The following is a 17,917-nucleotide window of genomic DNA, read 5'->3' as shown; positions in this document are numbered from 1 at the left end:
ATACAGGTTAACTGTTGATTCCGTATCTTGCTCAGGTTGTCCTGATGAATGGCTTACAAGCCAGTTGGCCATTCCTAAGCAAGACTTGTTCGCAGTTACTCTGCTACTAGGCCATGGATTAATGAACATTCTTTTATTTCAGTGTATTATTTTTGCAAAATGGCATATAAAACAGTTGCATATTACATAGGTTGGTGGTTCCTTTGTATGCCGTCATCGGCAAAACAGCCTATTTTGAGTCATAGCCTTCCTTAGAAGATTCTACCAGATTTGTCTATTCCTGGCTATGCTTTTCCAGGTCCCCCCCCCCCCCCAAAAAAAAAGAAGCTTTAACATCTCCCATCTCAGTTTAGGCCTCCCTCTTCTGGCTTCTGGTTTGGCATTAAGAATTCTTTTCACAAGTTGTTGCTGGTCCTTTGAACATGACCAGCCCATTCATTTCATCCTACACACTTTTATAAAGGTTATAATATCCATGTCCTCATACAAAGCTTACAGTTCATAATTGGGCCATAAATGGAAGTCAGAACTTTTTTCTCAAAGAACAAGAGCTTTTTCATCAGATGTAGGTAGATAGTATCCCTGTTTCCAATGCATTTGTTAGGAATGGCCTAATTAATGTCTTACGTAATATGATTTTACTTTTTCACGAAAGTACGTGTGATTTTAATTTGTTCTTTAATCCATAAAACATTTATTAGCTAACAAATTTTTTTGTAACTAGTGCAGGGCGCTCCTTTCGGAGCTCCTAGGGGGCGTTGGTCAAGTTTGTAAAACACAACTAATCTTGTGTAAGAACCTAAACTAACCCCCCCCCCAAATTGAGGGTTAAAACAATTGACCAACCCCCCTTCTAGGGGGTTGGTTGCGTTTTGAAATCTTAAGTAACACGCAAAATTAACTCCCATTCGGTGGTCAAGTTTTTAAAACGCAACCCCCCTTCGGAAGGGTTAGTTTAGTGTCTCATTCAAGTGTTTTAACCCTTGAGTAAGAAACTAAACTAAGCCCCCCGAATGGTGGTTAAAACAACTGACCAACACCTCTTCGAGGGGTTGGTCATTTGTTTAATACGTAACCAACCCTCCTTCGGTTGGTTGCGTTTTAAAATCTTGAGTAAGACACTAAACTACCCCCCTTCGGGGGGTTAGTTTAGTTTCTTATTGGGTGAATATTATTATTAGTATCAGATTACCTTGTCGGTGTTGGCAACGTCTTTTTCACTTTTCTTCATTTCTTATGTCGCTGTACGGAGGCGACGTGCTGCTTCTGGAGCAGTGATAATGCAACTGGCTTGATAGTTTTTGATTTCTTTGATGCTACTACAGCTGATAAGTTTGACTATATTCTGACATGGAATTTAGTATCCTCCATTTTTAACTTTACCACCTAATAAGTTTATTAGGAATTTTTACTTCACCCATCGCTAAATATAACTGCTCCCTATTTATTGTAATATATGTAGATTTAAAGTCCACAAACAGATGATACAGTGTCACTCCAAACTATAGTTTTTACCATTATTTGTCATAATGAAGAGATTTGCTCTACAGTAGACCTGTTCATTTGAAATTCGCAATGATAACTTCCAATAGATTTTTTCAGCATGCGGTGAGATTCTCTTTGATAACACTTTATAGGCTGTATTTGAAAGACTTATTCCTCTATAGTTATGACATTCCGTTAGGTCTCTTTTTTATGTATTGGGCAGATGATGCTTTTGTTCTAATCTTTAGGGATCTCTTCCAATATCCGTATGTGAAGAATAATATCGTTTAGGTTATTAACCATTTCTTTACCACCACATTTAAATAGTTCTACCTGCAGGTTATCTACTCCTGGAGATTTAATATTCTTCAATTTTTCTGTTGCAGTTTCAGCCTTTTCCATTATTGTTGGCAGGTCTATTGTTTCTTCACCATAGTTATTTATTACATAGTGTTGTCTGTACTTGAATCTGATTACGGGTTCTTCAATAGGTTTTGGAAGTACTCTGTCATCTCTAATATTTCCTCCTCCTTACTATGATCTGTCCATCCACTCCTTTACATAATGTTTATTGGGGTTTATAATCCTGGGTTCTGTTAATTTTCTTATAAAGTTTCCTGTTCTGAATTTTATCCCTTAGATGATGTATTTCTTGAACTCTATTATTTTTGTATCTCTTTTCATTCATTCTTGCTGCTCGATAATCTTCCATAGAGGCTCTGGTGTAACTTCTTTGTTGCATCATAGTTATATGTTTTATTCTTTTCCTCAATTACAATCTGACACTCTTCATCAAACCAGTCATTATGGTGTTCTACAGCTATATTTACATACACTTCACTGGTTACTTACGTTCCTTGGGATATCTTGTCCCATTTATCATTAATGGAGTCATGTGACTTGAAGGTCAATCCTCTTAAATTCTCCTCCAATTTATTTTTATACTTCCCTGCTGCCTCTGATGTTTTTAATTTTTTGCAATCATATCTAGCCACTTTTACCCCTTTCATATTTCTTGCATTAGATATTCTACATCTTATTCATGAAACAACCACGAAGTGATCTGAGTCATTATTAGCACCTCTAAAAGTTCTAACATCCATTAAGTTTGATGTGTGCCTGAAATCAATCAAGATGATTAAACAACTGTCTGTCTGGTGATTTCCATGATTTTATGAATACTTTTGTGCTCAAACATTATACTATCGATAACCATGTTTCTAAAAGCTGCAAAATGTACGAGTCTTTTTTCCATTATCATTAGTTTCTTGATGGAACCCTTGATTACCAATTATAGGCTGAAAAAGTTCCTCTGTTCCTATTTGTGCATTCATATCTGCCATTACAATTTTTATATACTATTTTGGGTAATTGTCACAGAGTCTTCTTTGATCAGTATAGAAGGCATCTTTCTCGTCTTCTGATTGAAAAATTCTGCCCCCTTTTTAAGCCAACAAAGTCTTGGTGTCCTTGCTTAAAAATTTATTACAGTGTGCTCAACTAGTTTGCTAACCACAAAGCCTCTTCCCAATTTGTGCTCTTTATCATGGCAGCTATAGAAAACCAACCCCCTAACCTGGAGGACCAGGTCTCTGTATTCTTATTTCTACTCTCCTTGTTCCTTTCTCATCAAGTGCATCCACCTCTTATGTCCAGTGATCCATATGCAGTGCCATGAGGGGCCCTAATAAGGGCCATTTTCTTGGACCTCTTTGTCTTTAATTTTCTTCCCTCTTCTCCTGGACAAGCGGTGGCATGCCCCAGGGAAGTGGAGTCAGGATAAAGTGAGAGCCTGGGACCCAACATCCCAGGCTCTCACTTTATCCTCACTCCACTTCCCACTAGTGAGGTCAAGAATGTGCCTTGACTGTCCATTTCTTGTATTAGAAACTGAGTTAAGATGCACAAGTATGTTTATAACAGTGAAGGTAGGAAGGTATACAGGAAAATGGATGTATAATAAGACTGCTTTCACCCGTGAGCCGCTCAACTGAGCGGGTATGCAGCTCATGGAGCCAATACGCAATTCAGAGTTCGGCTCTCGTGACCCTCCACTAGAGTTATCAACTTAATAGTACCTATTACAAACAACTTACTGGAGATTTTTCCCCCACAATGTGACTCTCCCATATAATTGCATTGGCTTGACTGGCTTGATCTGCAGCTCACTGTGCCTCGTGTGAAAGGGTTCCATGTTAAAGCAGGCAAGACTCTCCCTGCCAGTAGCCGCTACTAGCGGGGAGAGCTGCATAGTAGCTCCTGAGCCGCTCACACAGATTCACCGGCTCTCGTCTGAAAGGGTTCAATGCATTTTTATGGGATTTCTATCCCCAGCATTCGCTTCAGCTCACATGAGCCACTTGTGAAAGGGCCCTAAAGATGAAGATTGTAACAGGTGAGCTAAATAAGAACAAGATGGCAGGTAATGTTAAACAGTGAACATTTATACTTGTGCAAAAGACATCCTTTCACTTGAAATGTTTGAAGAGAACTGATTGAGTGGCACAAGCCAGTTACAACATGATGTGACCCTTGTGGGCTCTTGTATAGCCACAGTGATATTGTGTTTATTAATCCAGTTGAATTATATTGAATTGCAGCCATCAGTAAGTATTTGAGTATGAGTTGTGTGACTTTTGATCGCGTGATTGCTACATTGATTTTCGTGAGCTGAAGTAGCTGCAAAGAAAATATTTTTTTGTCTTGAGATCCAGTCTGTAGTCAAGAACATTGACATTATTTTTCTTTGAATATTACAAAGGGAAGAAGTTTGTGCCATCAATACAACATTCTGAAAAGCAGTGGATTGGATATTTACATAACCAGAAGTTCAGTTGCAATCATTTTAGCATCTTCCATTTTTACAGTTTTTAATGGGACATAAAACATTGCAAGGACTTAATCCCATTGCATGTGTTCATATTTGTTCTTATATGTAACTTACTCTTGTATTTGAGCTGTACCTGGCAGTTACATTGTGTATAATAGTATATGTGAGCTGGTACAGCTTTGCCCATAATATTGGGTAATGCTGTGTATTCATTTTGACTTTGAAGAAATGCCATAGTTATCACAGCTGTACAATATAATCTGTGCACATTAATTAACTGCTTAGTACTATTAGTGTAACCGTCTTGATGTGTGTGGTACTTTCTTGGTATGGAAATTTAAGACTCCCTGATTTTTTGAAAATTAAATCGGTAAATATTCTTGCTTTAGATTGAGGTAATTTTATGTTTGCCTGTGGTGGAATTGATTTTGTAGGATTTCTAGAACTGTGTTTAAAACATTTTATCAAAATCTTCCAGTTTATGGGCAATTTTAATATAAACTTTGTTTAAAATCTTCCATTTTAAACAAAAGTCTGTGTGAATGAAAAGGCTGTTAAAATAGTAATGTATTTGACCCTTTTCCACAAGTACCAATACAGTATTTTAATTGCCACTTCTGTGGCTGTTCACTTTACAATTTTTTATTTTGTACACCAAGGTATTTTTATTTTATTTTTTATTTTGTGAATCTTTATTGGTACTGATACATGATTTTTATCTCTTTTCAGGTTCCTGCAGCTACAACAGCAGTAGCTGCTCCGCAGACATCAGTAGCATCAGCAGCTGTTCCAAGTGTTGTAAGTGGTGCCCCTGCAGCAGTTACTCCACCAGCACCCAGCCAGCGACCACCCTTACCTATCCAGGTTTGTTTTAAATATGTACACAGTATTTACAGTTTTTACAAGAAGCAGGGAAATAGAATGAATTCTAGTCTTTTATGTATTTATTCAAGGTTAAGTTGCATGAAATCTTGTGTATGGAATGATTTTGTGTCTTCCCATACTGTGTGGAAATTGTGTGTTTGTTGTATTATATAAAAGTCAATATGATATGTGTTGTTTGTTTGCTTTTTCTCAAAATGGATATTGAAATGTCCTTGGAGAGAACATTGATATTTCATGACACACAGCAGTGCTGATTCTTCCTTATCTGCGTGTACCTACAATAATTTTAAGAAATTTAGAGATATGTGAACTGAAAAGAGGGATGTGGTACCCAAGGAATAATGAGAGTTGACAATACAGTCTGCCAAATGTAGGATAAGAACATCGAACCGTGTTCTGAAAAAAGTGCAGAAGAATTATGAATTATATTCTAAAGTGGTTTTAACATTAAATTCTGAAACTGAAATTTCTACAAACATGAAAGCAAGTGCTGAGCAATGGATATGTAATTTGTAAGAAATTTTGCGGTAAGAGTTTAAAATTAAATCTACAGAAGATGAAGTTGGAATACAGAATTTAATAGAATTATGAGAGTTGACTAGAGTGGCTTGGATATTTAAAGGGAATGGATACAACAATGATATCAGGAAGTGTATTAGAATTTTAAGGAAAGGAGTTCAAAACCACTGTCCTCAAAATTATAGCCCTGAACATACCAATTTAACTGCCTGCATAACAACATTATCCCCAGGTTCTTTGAGCTTGTCAGAGTTAGCTTACTGAGTGATGTAGCAGTAGTTTCAAGACCCGCAGAGAGCACAGAATTTAAACCACAATGGGAGCAGAAAGGCAAATGCCAAACTATGTTATTACAAACTCATGGATATTAAAAGTTGAATAGGAAATCAAGTTTTCATTTCTTTAATTATGTATGCAGAGGGAAACCACTGGTGCCCCAGGGAGACAATAATACTTTGATTTAACACGGATGAAGGAAGTGGTGATTTTATGAAAGGCATGGTTGTATGAGTAGGTACATTTTAAGCATCTCTAGGTTTAGGTATATATTTGTCTGATTTTGACATTTTGTGAGATAGTGAGACAAAGATAGAACAAAGGGCAGCTTCTTATAGAGAACTATTTTAAATATTCCAAATTTCTTACAAGTTTAATGGGGATATTAGTAAAAAAAACTCGCCCCTTAAAGTGGATGATTAAATTACAAATTAGTATCTGACAATTTAAGGAGTGTATAGAAGCATTTTAGACACATGAGGTCATGTTCTTGTGTATATTGTATAGCAGCCGTCCCATTTGTCCAACTACAAATACAAATGGCAGGACTCTAGATGTCCCTTTCAGCTGATAAATTTTAATATAATCAAATAATGTTTGGTGAAACTGAGTTTTTCTTTTTAGAATTTGTTGACATTTCAGAACTCATATGTATATCGTATGTTGCCAGCTTCCTAAAATTTCATTATTATGGACAGTACAGTTTTGATGTACGATGAACTGAATTATTAGAAGTTGGGAAAAATTTACAGTGTTGACTATGTGTTATAGAGATTATATTGTTGAGTTCTTATTATGTGTTTGATGACAACAGCAGGCACACACCGACAAGTCATGGAGCAGTATAATGGCAGGTCCAGGAGAGGGTGGTGCTCATCCCCCAAGTTTTCTTGCACACCAGTCTCCACAGTTCCAGCACGAATTTCCCAAGTTGTCCAGTGGCGATGGACAGGCTCCAGCAACTGGACAGAAAGGTGGATCCGATACACAGTATGGACCAGGGCCAAGTCTTCGGCCTCAAAGTGAGTAGGATTGTAATTTGCTTCTTATTTTGTTTCAGTGAAAGTAATTTCTTTGACAAACTTCTTGGGCATTATTTATGATCCCAATTTAAAAAAGATACTTTCCATAGGCTGGGATTTGTCTTCAGGTAAAACCTACTCTTTTTTTGGCTTCATTGTTGGAACTAGTTCCTGTCTTCAGGTAACTAGCAGTTAAAGTTTGGTGTATAAACTAAATAAGCCAAACAGCAGTTGGATATAAGATATTAAAACTACTTCTAAAATTATAACAAAGTTGTTAAGACTTTGCTGCTATGCAGCTGCTTATATTCCAACTAGAATCTGTAATGAAACCAAGAAAGTATGGGGTTAAACTAAAGTTAAGTGTCTAAATTTAAAAAAAAGATGCGTGTTAAAAACACAACACAATAATTTAAAGAAGAAATAATATGGTATATGATGGTATACAGAGTACACTAAGAAGTTTTAAAATTCAAGTCAGAAATATGTGCTGCATACCTTTAAGATATCTTCAACAGATAAAACAAAGCAGATGATGCGAAGTTCTTTCACAAACAAAAATTGAAAATAATGTTTGTGAAGCAGCATCATAAAACTTTTCTAACCTCCCTCACTAGTAACAGGATTTTTTTATTCACTGAATATGTGTGTTGGTTTAGTTTATAAGACCCTAAAATAAAGTAAAGAAAAGCTGTCTCTCTATACGCCATGTGGGTGCTTGGGGGGGGGGGAGAGAAGGTGTAGCTCTTGCACATTCTTAACCTGAACTCTAGATAGTTACCCAGGGAAAGGACCTCACTACCTGTTAGATAGGAGGCTGGGTAGGTCCCAGAGCCAGTCTGGATGCAGAGGCTAGAGGAAAAATCCTCTGCCCCTGTTGGGGATCAAGTACTGTCAATGCCAAAATGCTGTTCCTATGTTTCATAACATGCAGACTTAAAGATAAAGATAATGTATGAAGAATAAATTCAGTGCATATTGTGGATGCACTTTCAGTTGGTGCTCACTTACGTACTTGTGGTGAAAACCTGATGATAAGATTGTGTTTACACCTCATGTCTGCTGGGTTTACATTCTTGTTGTATAGTAGTAGACTGCTGTTCAGTCTGTCAGATTTCTTGACCACCTTATTGACAGCATGTTCTTGTGGGAACCTGACCTAAAATAGCTCTATGTTAAATGTGAACATTCTTGAATATTTTAAAAGTTTTTATACGGTAGATATTAGATGGTGGCACTCTGATGTTCCTATGTCATGATCTGCCGTAAGATGGACTATGGTAGCTTTGTTTATGTCAGATGAAGTCCAGGCTGTTATTGGTCCTGTCCACAGCATTGGGATTTGTCTTTCCATTGGTGTCTTCCTTACCAGCCAGATCAATAATTGCGTGCTGTCAGGAGAACCCCCTCTTCCTTACAGAGGGATCTTCTGTAATAAACTTTGCATCATTAAAAAAATTTTGATTGTCAATAGTACAATGTTCCTACAATCATTAAATAAGTTTGACATAGAAAGATTTAATCTCAAGAAGGTAAACAATAGTAAAATAATGCAACTGATGAAAAACTGGATTTGCAGAGTTGGAAAGCATCAGAAGGGCTTGAGAAAGTTGGCAGAAGTCAAAATTTCAGCAAAAGATAGTCTAGGTCATTGCAAGTTAAAGCAGCAGAAATTTTAGTTATTCCTTTATTCAGATGTGCACATAAGTATGAATGTAACATAATTGTTGTTTGGTATGAAGGTTGGAACAGATTGTTAATATGTAATTTTAAATTGTAGCGGAGGGAAGTTGGATACAGGGTGGCGGGCGGAACACTGTGCAGGCCCCGGGACAAATTCCACCAGTTGCTACTGGCAGCCAGCCAGGAGCTGCAACTGTCTCAGGCCCCCTGCAACATCTCCCACCAGGTAATTTCACAGTTATTGAGATATCAGGTGCTCAGTGGTGAGTATAAAGATGGCTGTCATTTGGGGTATTTACCCTGATATGGAGGTAGTAAGCTTCTTTGAAGGCAAGGAGTACCAGTCTATATGGCATAACATCCCAGAAAACAGCTGTCTTCAATGGTAGAATGACTCAAAGTGGTGCCTTTTTAATTCATTCTGAAATTTGGCAGGAAGGCATACTGATACTTTGGTAGGTATTTTAAGTACAGGTAGCCCTCGATTTATGCCGGGGATGTGTTCCTGGATGAACCGGCGTAAATGGAATCGGTGTAAATTGAAAACTCTTTTATAATGTAAATCAATGGGAAGTCAAAATGACATGCTTTCCCAGCACCCAAACATTGATGAGTAATATAATGGCATTACATTTAAAGCTCTGAAATAATATAAATAAAATAAAGGTAATTTAAAAAATATATTTTATACACTTACAATCGGCAATTCGTTGGTCCCCACGATTGACTGTGATTCTTCACATGATTGACATGTACAGTCATCTCTGCTGTTATGCTATAGTTGCACTCATGTAAGGCGCCGACCTATAGAAAATCGCGTAGTAAAAATAACCCTAGTACCTCTGCAGAGATTAAATTAGTCCTTTGAAAGTTTAAAGCACCAGGAAAGAAATCGCCTAAGAGCAAACTCGCATATGCAAAAGTTTGCATTTCACAAACGGCTTTTACCGATTCATCGATCTTGGAGCAAATTCGTGTTAACGAAACATGTATTTGCAGAGGTGACTGTGTTTATAATTTTTATTCAAAATCAGCAATGTAAGAATTACGATTTAGTATAAGAATCAGTACGCGATACATTGTACAACGTTACAAATAGTAGTAATTTTTTCACTTTTTGACTTTCTGGTTTCAAAATCGGCGTTATTCTGAATCGGTGCAAATTGAGGGCTATCTGTAATAGTAAATATTTTTTTTTCTTCACTTTTTGACTTGCTGGTTTCAAAATTGGCGTTATTCTGAATCGGCGCAAATCGAGGGCTACCTGTACAATGGTCTTCCATTAGTCATTGCTATAACTATCTGTACTTACTGCTGGCGCTGAAATGTGTGATGGGCCTGTCTAGCTAGCACATCTTTACGACTAGAAGGATGTCTTTAGGCTTGTCAGAAAGTGGAAGGTATAAGATTTTGTTTATAGCACACCATATTTATTTTCTATTCAAAGTATTTCTTTTCTTCGAAAGAATTGTGCATAATACATTTGAGGAATGTGGAATGAATTGACATTACATTAGCTGGAGTTGTGTTTTGTAGGGATGCAGTCTGTAGTGTAAACCAAGGAAGCAAGTCATCTGAAAACATTGTTGAATAGTACGAAGTATTTCAGGTGACCAGGATGCATGAGTGACAGTACTTCCTACAGCTCATATGTCTTAACCACGAACACAAAATGCAAGCTGAAATGTGTAAGAAAGTTGTGGGGTAGTCTGAACCAAAAACCCAAGAAAAAGGTTTTAAATTTTGTTGGAATTGATCAGTAATTTTTCTTGCATTTATGTGACTTGTGAATGTTAACAATTGTAGTTGTGTATCACAGACCTAACATTTATTATACATTGGTCCTTTTCACTCTTCTTCCTAAGATGTTTCCACTTATGTGCTTTGCCTGAAGACTCTCCATCTGTGTTTTCCTACATTTGTTTCTCCTCAGTTCCTTTCCATGTTCTTCCTGCTTTGTGGGTGACACCTTCCCCAGCCATCTTGATCTTGTTCCCACTTTGATCTTGGTCTTCTTATGTATTTTGCTTTTAGTTCCATGTTAAGAGCCATTTTTGGGATTCTGTCATTCATATAAACATTACTCGGATAATACTTCAATCTGCTTAAACCATTTGTTCTCAGGAATTTTTTTTAATTTTGTAAACTTGAATATGTAGTGATGTGCTTGTTCACTTTATATATATATGATGATCCCTTTCCCCACCCAAACTGAAATTTTTTGGAAGCTGCACCTAAATTGTCTGGTGTCCACACTTGAGAACCACTGCTATTTATCACTACTCTATTAACATGCCTTAATACCAGAGCACACAACACGTGTTGGTCAGAATAATTCAAATAATTATATGTGGAATGGCCAGTACTGACCCACCGTAGGCAACAGAGCGTTGCCCATTTCATGATGCAGCTGTACTCCCAGATACTTCTAAATAGAGAAAGCTGCATGCGAGAAGAATTTTACCAAGCTTTTGACTAACAATAATGGTTGGTAACTTTATTTAGTTATGTACCTTAGTAGAAGCTGTACAAAGATAGTTTACTTACTGTAATTATTTAAAATAATGAAATTGCTCTGTGTGTCCTGTTTCGTTAGCAGCTCTCTCCTACTCTACTCACTGGCCCTCCTTTTCATCATATTGCTTATTTTGCCTGTCAGACATGGAATCAGGAATGGTGATTGTTGGAGGATGAAGTTTAATGGAATGTGGTATGGATGTTTGGAGGCTGCCCTTTACTTGTACATTTTAATTTCATACAATCAGTAATTCCAACAGGCAGATGCGTGAACTTGTTTGAGAAGGGAGTGGCCATATTACCACTTACCATAGGGTTCAGAAATGATGTGTGGTAACAGACCTCCAAAAAATATTAAACTTGTATTTTTTTTTATGCAGTGTAGAACAAAAACAAACAAAACAATGGTGTAAAAGAATAAAGTAATTCTGAATTGACCAGGATTTTATTGCGTGACCATGTGTGCATCCAGTGACTAGCTCAAAGCTAAGTTGCATTTTATTTAAGGGTTACAGATTTAAAGTACTTGAAGAAGACATTAACCTGTTGACGCGGAAAGTTTAAATACCGAGCATATACCGCTGTTGTGCTGTGATGGCGGTAGTTTTTTTTAAATGTCCATTTAAATTTTGCTGTAAAATACGTTTTTTTCCATAACTTTTGAACTATATGAGATATAATTTTGAATTTTTCACTGAAATCCTCTTAAAAGATGATTTTGTAATCTTACCTTATAAGATGAGCACTCTGTGTGTGACCAATGGGAGCAAGTGGATCAGAAGTTGAGTTTTGTGTGGTAGTCCTTGAAACAGCCATCCATACACAACCCTGCCTCACACTCACTACACCAATAAGTCGAATCTTTCCTTCTCCCGCGTTTTCTGCACATCACACATTTCCTTTGAGGTGTTGCCTTCTTTCCGATGGCAGGAATATGCTCCGGAAAATGTCTTTCTATCAGTCTTTTAGGTGGCGGCTCAATTGTCGGACGGCCGTGTACAGGACGAGGAACACCAGGACCGTGTTTTTCTACGAGGCCTTGGGCTAATGAAAGTCTGAATTTCAAGGTTTTGGTATGTGGAACAGACCGATACATGACCATTGCGTTATGTATCGATACATTCAGCAGTCTCTTGAACAATGTCATGTACCACTTTGTTCCTCGTTTTCGTTCCAGCAAGTACGGCTGGAGCATCTGATCTTTCAGATCAACTCCCAGCATGTGTTTATTGTAGTCAAGAACTACCAGAGGCTTTTTCTCTTCTCGCTTGGCTCTGTTGACAGTCGCACACATATCATCTTTGTGGTATGTAGAAATCACCCTGACTCTCTTCTTATCTTGCCACGCGAGAACTGACACATCGCCAGAGTGTTGACCACAGTGCTCTCCTTTCTTCAATTTCATATTCTTCACTGAAGGAGGGACATTCTTCCTGTTGGCACGTAAAGTTCCAACACAGTCTGTTCTTTTGGACTTTATGAAACGTGCCAAATCCGGTGAATTATAAAAATTGTCCATCCACACTGTGTGTCCACGACCAAGAAGAGGTTCTAGCAGTTTGACTACAATTGCTGCAGTTTTGTTTGTTTCTGCAGTCACAAACTGTTTCGTCAGTTCCATGTCTTTTCCAGTATACACGAGAAAAGACCACACATAGCCAGAGCTAGACTCGCAGAGTTCAAACGTTTCGATACCAAATTTTGCAGCCTTGAGGGGTATGTATTGTCTGAAGGACAAACGACCTTTCCATAGAGTCAAGGACTCGTCTATCGCAATGTTCTGGGATGGAAGATATAGATTTTGGAATTTGTTATTCAGGTGCTGAATGACGGGATAAATTTTGGAAAGTTTTGGAGGTCCTTGATATTCATTTTGCTTACTTTTATCTGCAAAATGTAGAAATTTGGTAATTATCTCTAGTCTTTCCAGAGGTAAAGTTTCAGAAAAATAACGGAGTGTACAGCAGCCGGTTCTTTGCATAATAAGATCTGATTGTAGGCTTTTGAACAATGCCCATCAACATAAATAGAGCCAAAACCACGTAAATTTCATCTACTGTGACATCTTGCCACTTCCTAATCCTGGATCGAAATGTGAGAGGATGGGCACTTTTAGAAATTTCTTGCTTAGCATATCTGTTTGGTTTCATCTACAATGAGCTGCACAAGAGCTGTATCGAAAATGTTTTCGAATGAACTCACGACATCTAGTCCAGCCGTGTCGAACCGAGGACCATATACATTACAAAATGCTTCTCTTGAAGCAGTAAATGATTCTATATTTTCCTACATTCATAGTGAATCAGTGTGCCAGCCGGCATCATCGAATTAGCATTTGTTTCTTAGTTACGGGCGTTTTGGTAGTGCATTACACCGACCCTCCTGCGATTTCGGAATGGCGTGTGCATCAAATTTTGCCAAAGACTCGCCAAAACGGCTACGGAAACCTATGAAATGCTAAAGCAAGCATTGGGGAGTCCGCAATGGGTCGTGCACAAACTTTTGTGTGGCATTCACGTTTTAAAAATGGCCGAACCTGTGTCGATGATGACGAGCGTTCTGGACGACCATCTTCGAGCACAACGCCCGAAAATGTTACGAAGATTCGGCAGGCCATTCACGAAGATCGACGTCGTACCATCAACGACTTGTGCGACATTGTTGGGATAGGCTATGGGACCTGTCAGCTGATTCTAAAGGAAGAACTCCACATGCGACGCATCATGACAACGCGCCAGCGCACACCGCCCTCAAAGTTCGGCAGTTTTTGGCCTCAAACACCATGGCCGGCATCCCGCACCCTCCTTATTCGCCGGATTTAGCTCCGTGTGACTTCTTCCTCTTCGCAAAGATGAAAATTCAGCTAAAAGGAAGGAGATTTGGATTAGGTTTTCTCCAGTTACTTTTGTGAACAAGAAGATAAGTACAGGGTATACACAAAAGAATGGTGCAGTTTCAAAAGTTAATAAAAAAAATTATTTCTCACCTTACACGGGCACAACATACACCGTCAGCGGCGGCAACTGTCCAAGTTTCTTATGCGTTAATTACAATCCTTCAGTGTGTGCACCCTGGGTCACACGACACACATCCACACGGTAATCAAACTCATCCCAGACCCGGTGTAGCATGTCCGCTGTAATGGCCTGCAGTGCATGCGTTACACAATCACGAAGTTCATGGATGGACGTGGGCAATGGTGGTACATAAACGCTGTCTTTAACGAACCCCCCCAAAGAAAGAAATCGCGTGGTGTAAGATCTGGCGAACGGGGTGGCCAAGGGAGAAGGTTGTTATCTCCATTTGCAGGAGCATGTCCTATCCAGAGCTGTGGAAAAACACGATTGAGAATCACTCGTACATTCCTGTGAAAATGGGGGAGCTCCGTCCAGTTGTAGAATGTAATTGTCATAATTGGTTTTCAGTTGGGATAACTTTTGAAACCGCACCATTCTTTTGCAGCCACGGTGGTCTAGCGGTTAGAATGCTGGCCTTGTAATTCTGGGGTCTCAGGTTCGATTCCCGGCGGTGCCCGAATTTATAACTTGTGTTGGGCAAGGCCGTGGTCTAGGAAACACGAAGTTTTCCTCCGGGGGCATCCTCGGTTTCTCCGTGGCATCCCGACAATTACTCCATTCACACAGAAGAAGGTAATGTCAAACCACTTCTGGATCATCTGGCAAGAACGTATATGAACAGGTCCCAGTCCGAGAAAAAGGATGGAAGGATCCTGTTCATATGGACCTGTCGTCAGACAGAACACTAAAAAAACCCATTCTTTTGTGTATAATCTGTATGTGTGATGAATAAATCTTATGCTACATCATTTGCATTCTATTACCACATTGATGTGGATGCTATTTAAGGTTATATTTGTTTGATAGGCTGTATGTAATAAGTAAGCTATAGTTCTATGTTTTGACTAATAGCAGCTCTTTGTTCATGTTTTGCCACAACTGGGCTTTCTGTTTGAGAATGAGAATGGAAAGTTAACACAAAAAAATTGACAGATTACCAAATATTGTCTTTTATTTGCAAGGTTTTCAAATCCTACATGAAAACATTTGGCTGTGTCTCATACTGCTGGACATTCTTTGATTTCTACTATGGAATCCTATTAAAAGACATTTTAAAAATGTTCTGAACATGATTTTATTCTTTAGCAATATGGGCACAAGTGTTTGAGTTAGCAGTGCTACTGCTGTTGTCTATGTGCGAGGACTTATAAGAGATAAGGGTTTTCGAATGACAGTACTCCTTTTTGTTGTGACTAGTTTTCCAATAATGGCACCAATTTTTGTCATGTGACTCAATGGCAGGTAATGCGGTTGTCAGCCATGCCACTGATTGAGACGTGTAAGGTATCATTTAGGTTCTTGGATTTGGAGATGCACTGTTTAGCTGTGCCTCTCAGCATCCTGGTTAAGTGGCTTGTGTGATAAGCCCAACAGTGCTCAAAATCTGTTTGTAATAAATAGCGTGGCTGAGAATGTCTAAGGAATGCGTTGCAGTGATTGACAGTTGACAAAATATGCCCAGTCTTTACTACCTGCTGCAAGGAAAGGGAAATTTTTGTAGTTGTTATCCTAGTGGCCAGTGCTGCGTGCACAAATGTTGCTTCCTATTGTGTTCTATGTGTAGTATTTTATGTTGCCAAAATCTATCTCTGAAATGTGATTTAAATCTGGTTTTTGCAGAAATTTTAGAGATAATGTATGTGGTATTTTATTAAATATGTTAATATTCAACTTTGTAAACTTTTGTGCATTTAATGATTTTGTTATTCTCTAATCCGTATGAAGAATGCTGTATGTCTCTTAAAGTGTGACATGTTTTATTGTATATGTATGTGCCTGTGTTTAGTTCATTGAATATGCAGGGGCAATGGGTCCTGTTGAGTGGGAACTTACAATATTGTTTCATACATGCTAAATGTATTTTCCTAATGATGCAAATAGTTTTAAAATAACTTGTTAAGGTGTAATATGCTTAGGTTCTTTAGCATGTATTGTCATTTGATTGCATTTTGCTTTTGAACAGATTTTATATTACTGCTTTGCATACTATATTAACTCCCTATAGCTGAGTGATAGCTATATGTAACACCTGCTTTAATAGTGAGTAATTCTTAATTTTATTCATGGTTTATTTAAGTGTTTTTGTTTTATAATCAGAGTAAACAGTGATTGTTTACTAAAATATCATATATTTTGATGATCTGCAGTGTCAGGATAAAAAGTTTGGTTTTTATATTTATCACTAGGCGCGGATCCCGTTGGCGGTCGGAACAATTTGGTCCCGTGTGCTGCTCAGGGTGTGGGTATGGGCCTGGGAGGCCCAGGAACTACAGGGCAGAGCACCACTGCTACAAGCACCCTGCCTGGAGTTGGGGTGACCCCTCCACCCTTGGGTGGGCCCCCCCTCACACATATGCCCCCTGGTGCTGGACCACCTCAGTTCAGGGCCCTCATTCCTCCATTTGTAAGTTTATAATTACATGAACTGCCAGTGTGGCAGTAAAGAATAAATAGTAAGTTATTGCAGTAGAATGTCAGAAAACCAAACACATTGCAAAGTTTTAAAAAACTGTGTTTTTCACACAGTGATGGAATGTTTTTTATTTGAAATATTTGTAAACCTAAAATTAATATGTCTTTGTAGGGCACCTGCAGTGTTTCTGCTGGGAAATCAAGAAATGTTAACATTTTGTTATGTCTCTTTCTCCAAAGCTTGTTATAGACTTGATCATCCAACATACAGTCCTATAGTTGAACATTTGTCTTTACAAATCCAGGACACTTGTTTGAGGCTGTTGCATTTGTTCCAGTAGCCTCCTCGCAGAATTGAACAATGCCGTTCACATCTACTATCATCATTTTCAAAAGTTTAAAAAACATCTTCACCTGGACACAAACTCAGTACTTTTTAGGGGTGGAGTGAAATAAACAACTTTGTTTCTGGTTTCATTCTGTCATGCTTAGTTCCTTAGCTTACAGAAACCATCTTAACTGAATTCGAAGATATGACAGATTTTTGGGGTTTCTGTGACAGGTAATTAAAGTCAAATGATAGAAGCAACACACTGGGATGCTACATTACAGAATTAATAAACATGAGTGTAGCACAACATCAGATTGTTATTTATTTAATACCCCTCATATTCAGTTCATCTCAAACATTGTGCTGAACAGCAAATATTTGTAATCTCATCAGGTGGCAAGTGAAACAACTAGGTTGGATAAAATGGTTGAAACTTAAATATTGTGGTTTCTTTGAGAGGTGTAAATATTTGTTATATGGTATTTCCTGGTTTTAGTTTCAAAAGTAAGTTATTTGGATAATCATATTCATGATAAAGTTTTGAAAATTAGCTTATCAAAATTAATTGAGTAATTTTCACAGTTGGTTCAGTAAGTTCATCTGTGATGCATGTTTAATATTTTTTTTTTCTACTGATTCACAGTTATGGGCATAGGGGCAACAGTGGGCTAACGTTTAAGATTGAAAATGTGGAATAATGAAAAAATGTTATTTCACAGTCACCTGATTTTGTATAGAGGCAGGCTCTGCCACATGGCCTGGATTTTTTTCTTTTTAGTCTTAAAGTGGAAATAGAGTAAGTGTGTTTGGCCAAACCTTCTTTTTTAACCCTTTAAACAACAGGTATTTAAATTCCCCAGTTTAACCTGTACTAGTCAGC

General features: G+C 38.0%; 1 protein-coding gene across 16 annotated transcripts in view; it reads left to right on the top strand.

The window, feature by feature from the left end:
• LOC110831168 (uncharacterized) overlaps positions 1-17,917 on the top strand; it is a 100,219-nt gene that overhangs the window by 7,938 nt on the left and 74,364 nt on the right. For all 16 annotated transcript variants that reach the window (XM_087340228.1, XM_087340237.1, XM_087340230.1 and 13 more), the window contains exons 4-7: positions 5,045-5,179; positions 6,810-7,017; positions 8,798-8,926; positions 16,481-16,698. In XM_087340228.1, the coding sequence (XP_087196354.1) occupies positions 5,045-5,179; positions 6,810-7,017; positions 8,798-8,926; positions 16,481-16,698 (690 nt within the window). The remainder of the gene's footprint in view (positions 1-5,044; positions 5,180-6,809; positions 7,018-8,797; positions 8,927-16,480; positions 16,699-17,917) is intronic.

Source organism: Zootermopsis nevadensis, unplaced genomic scaffold, assembly GCF_977971745.1.
Source record: "Zootermopsis nevadensis isolate Lab colony 2312 unplaced genomic scaffold, Znev_1.0 Znev_ptg000061l, whole genome shotgun sequence".
NCBI lineage: Eukaryota > Metazoa > Arthropoda > Insecta > Blattodea > Termopsidae > Zootermopsis > Zootermopsis nevadensis.
The sequence above is the reverse complement of the archived record's forward strand: the minus strand, read 5'-3'. Positions and strand labels throughout refer to the sequence as shown.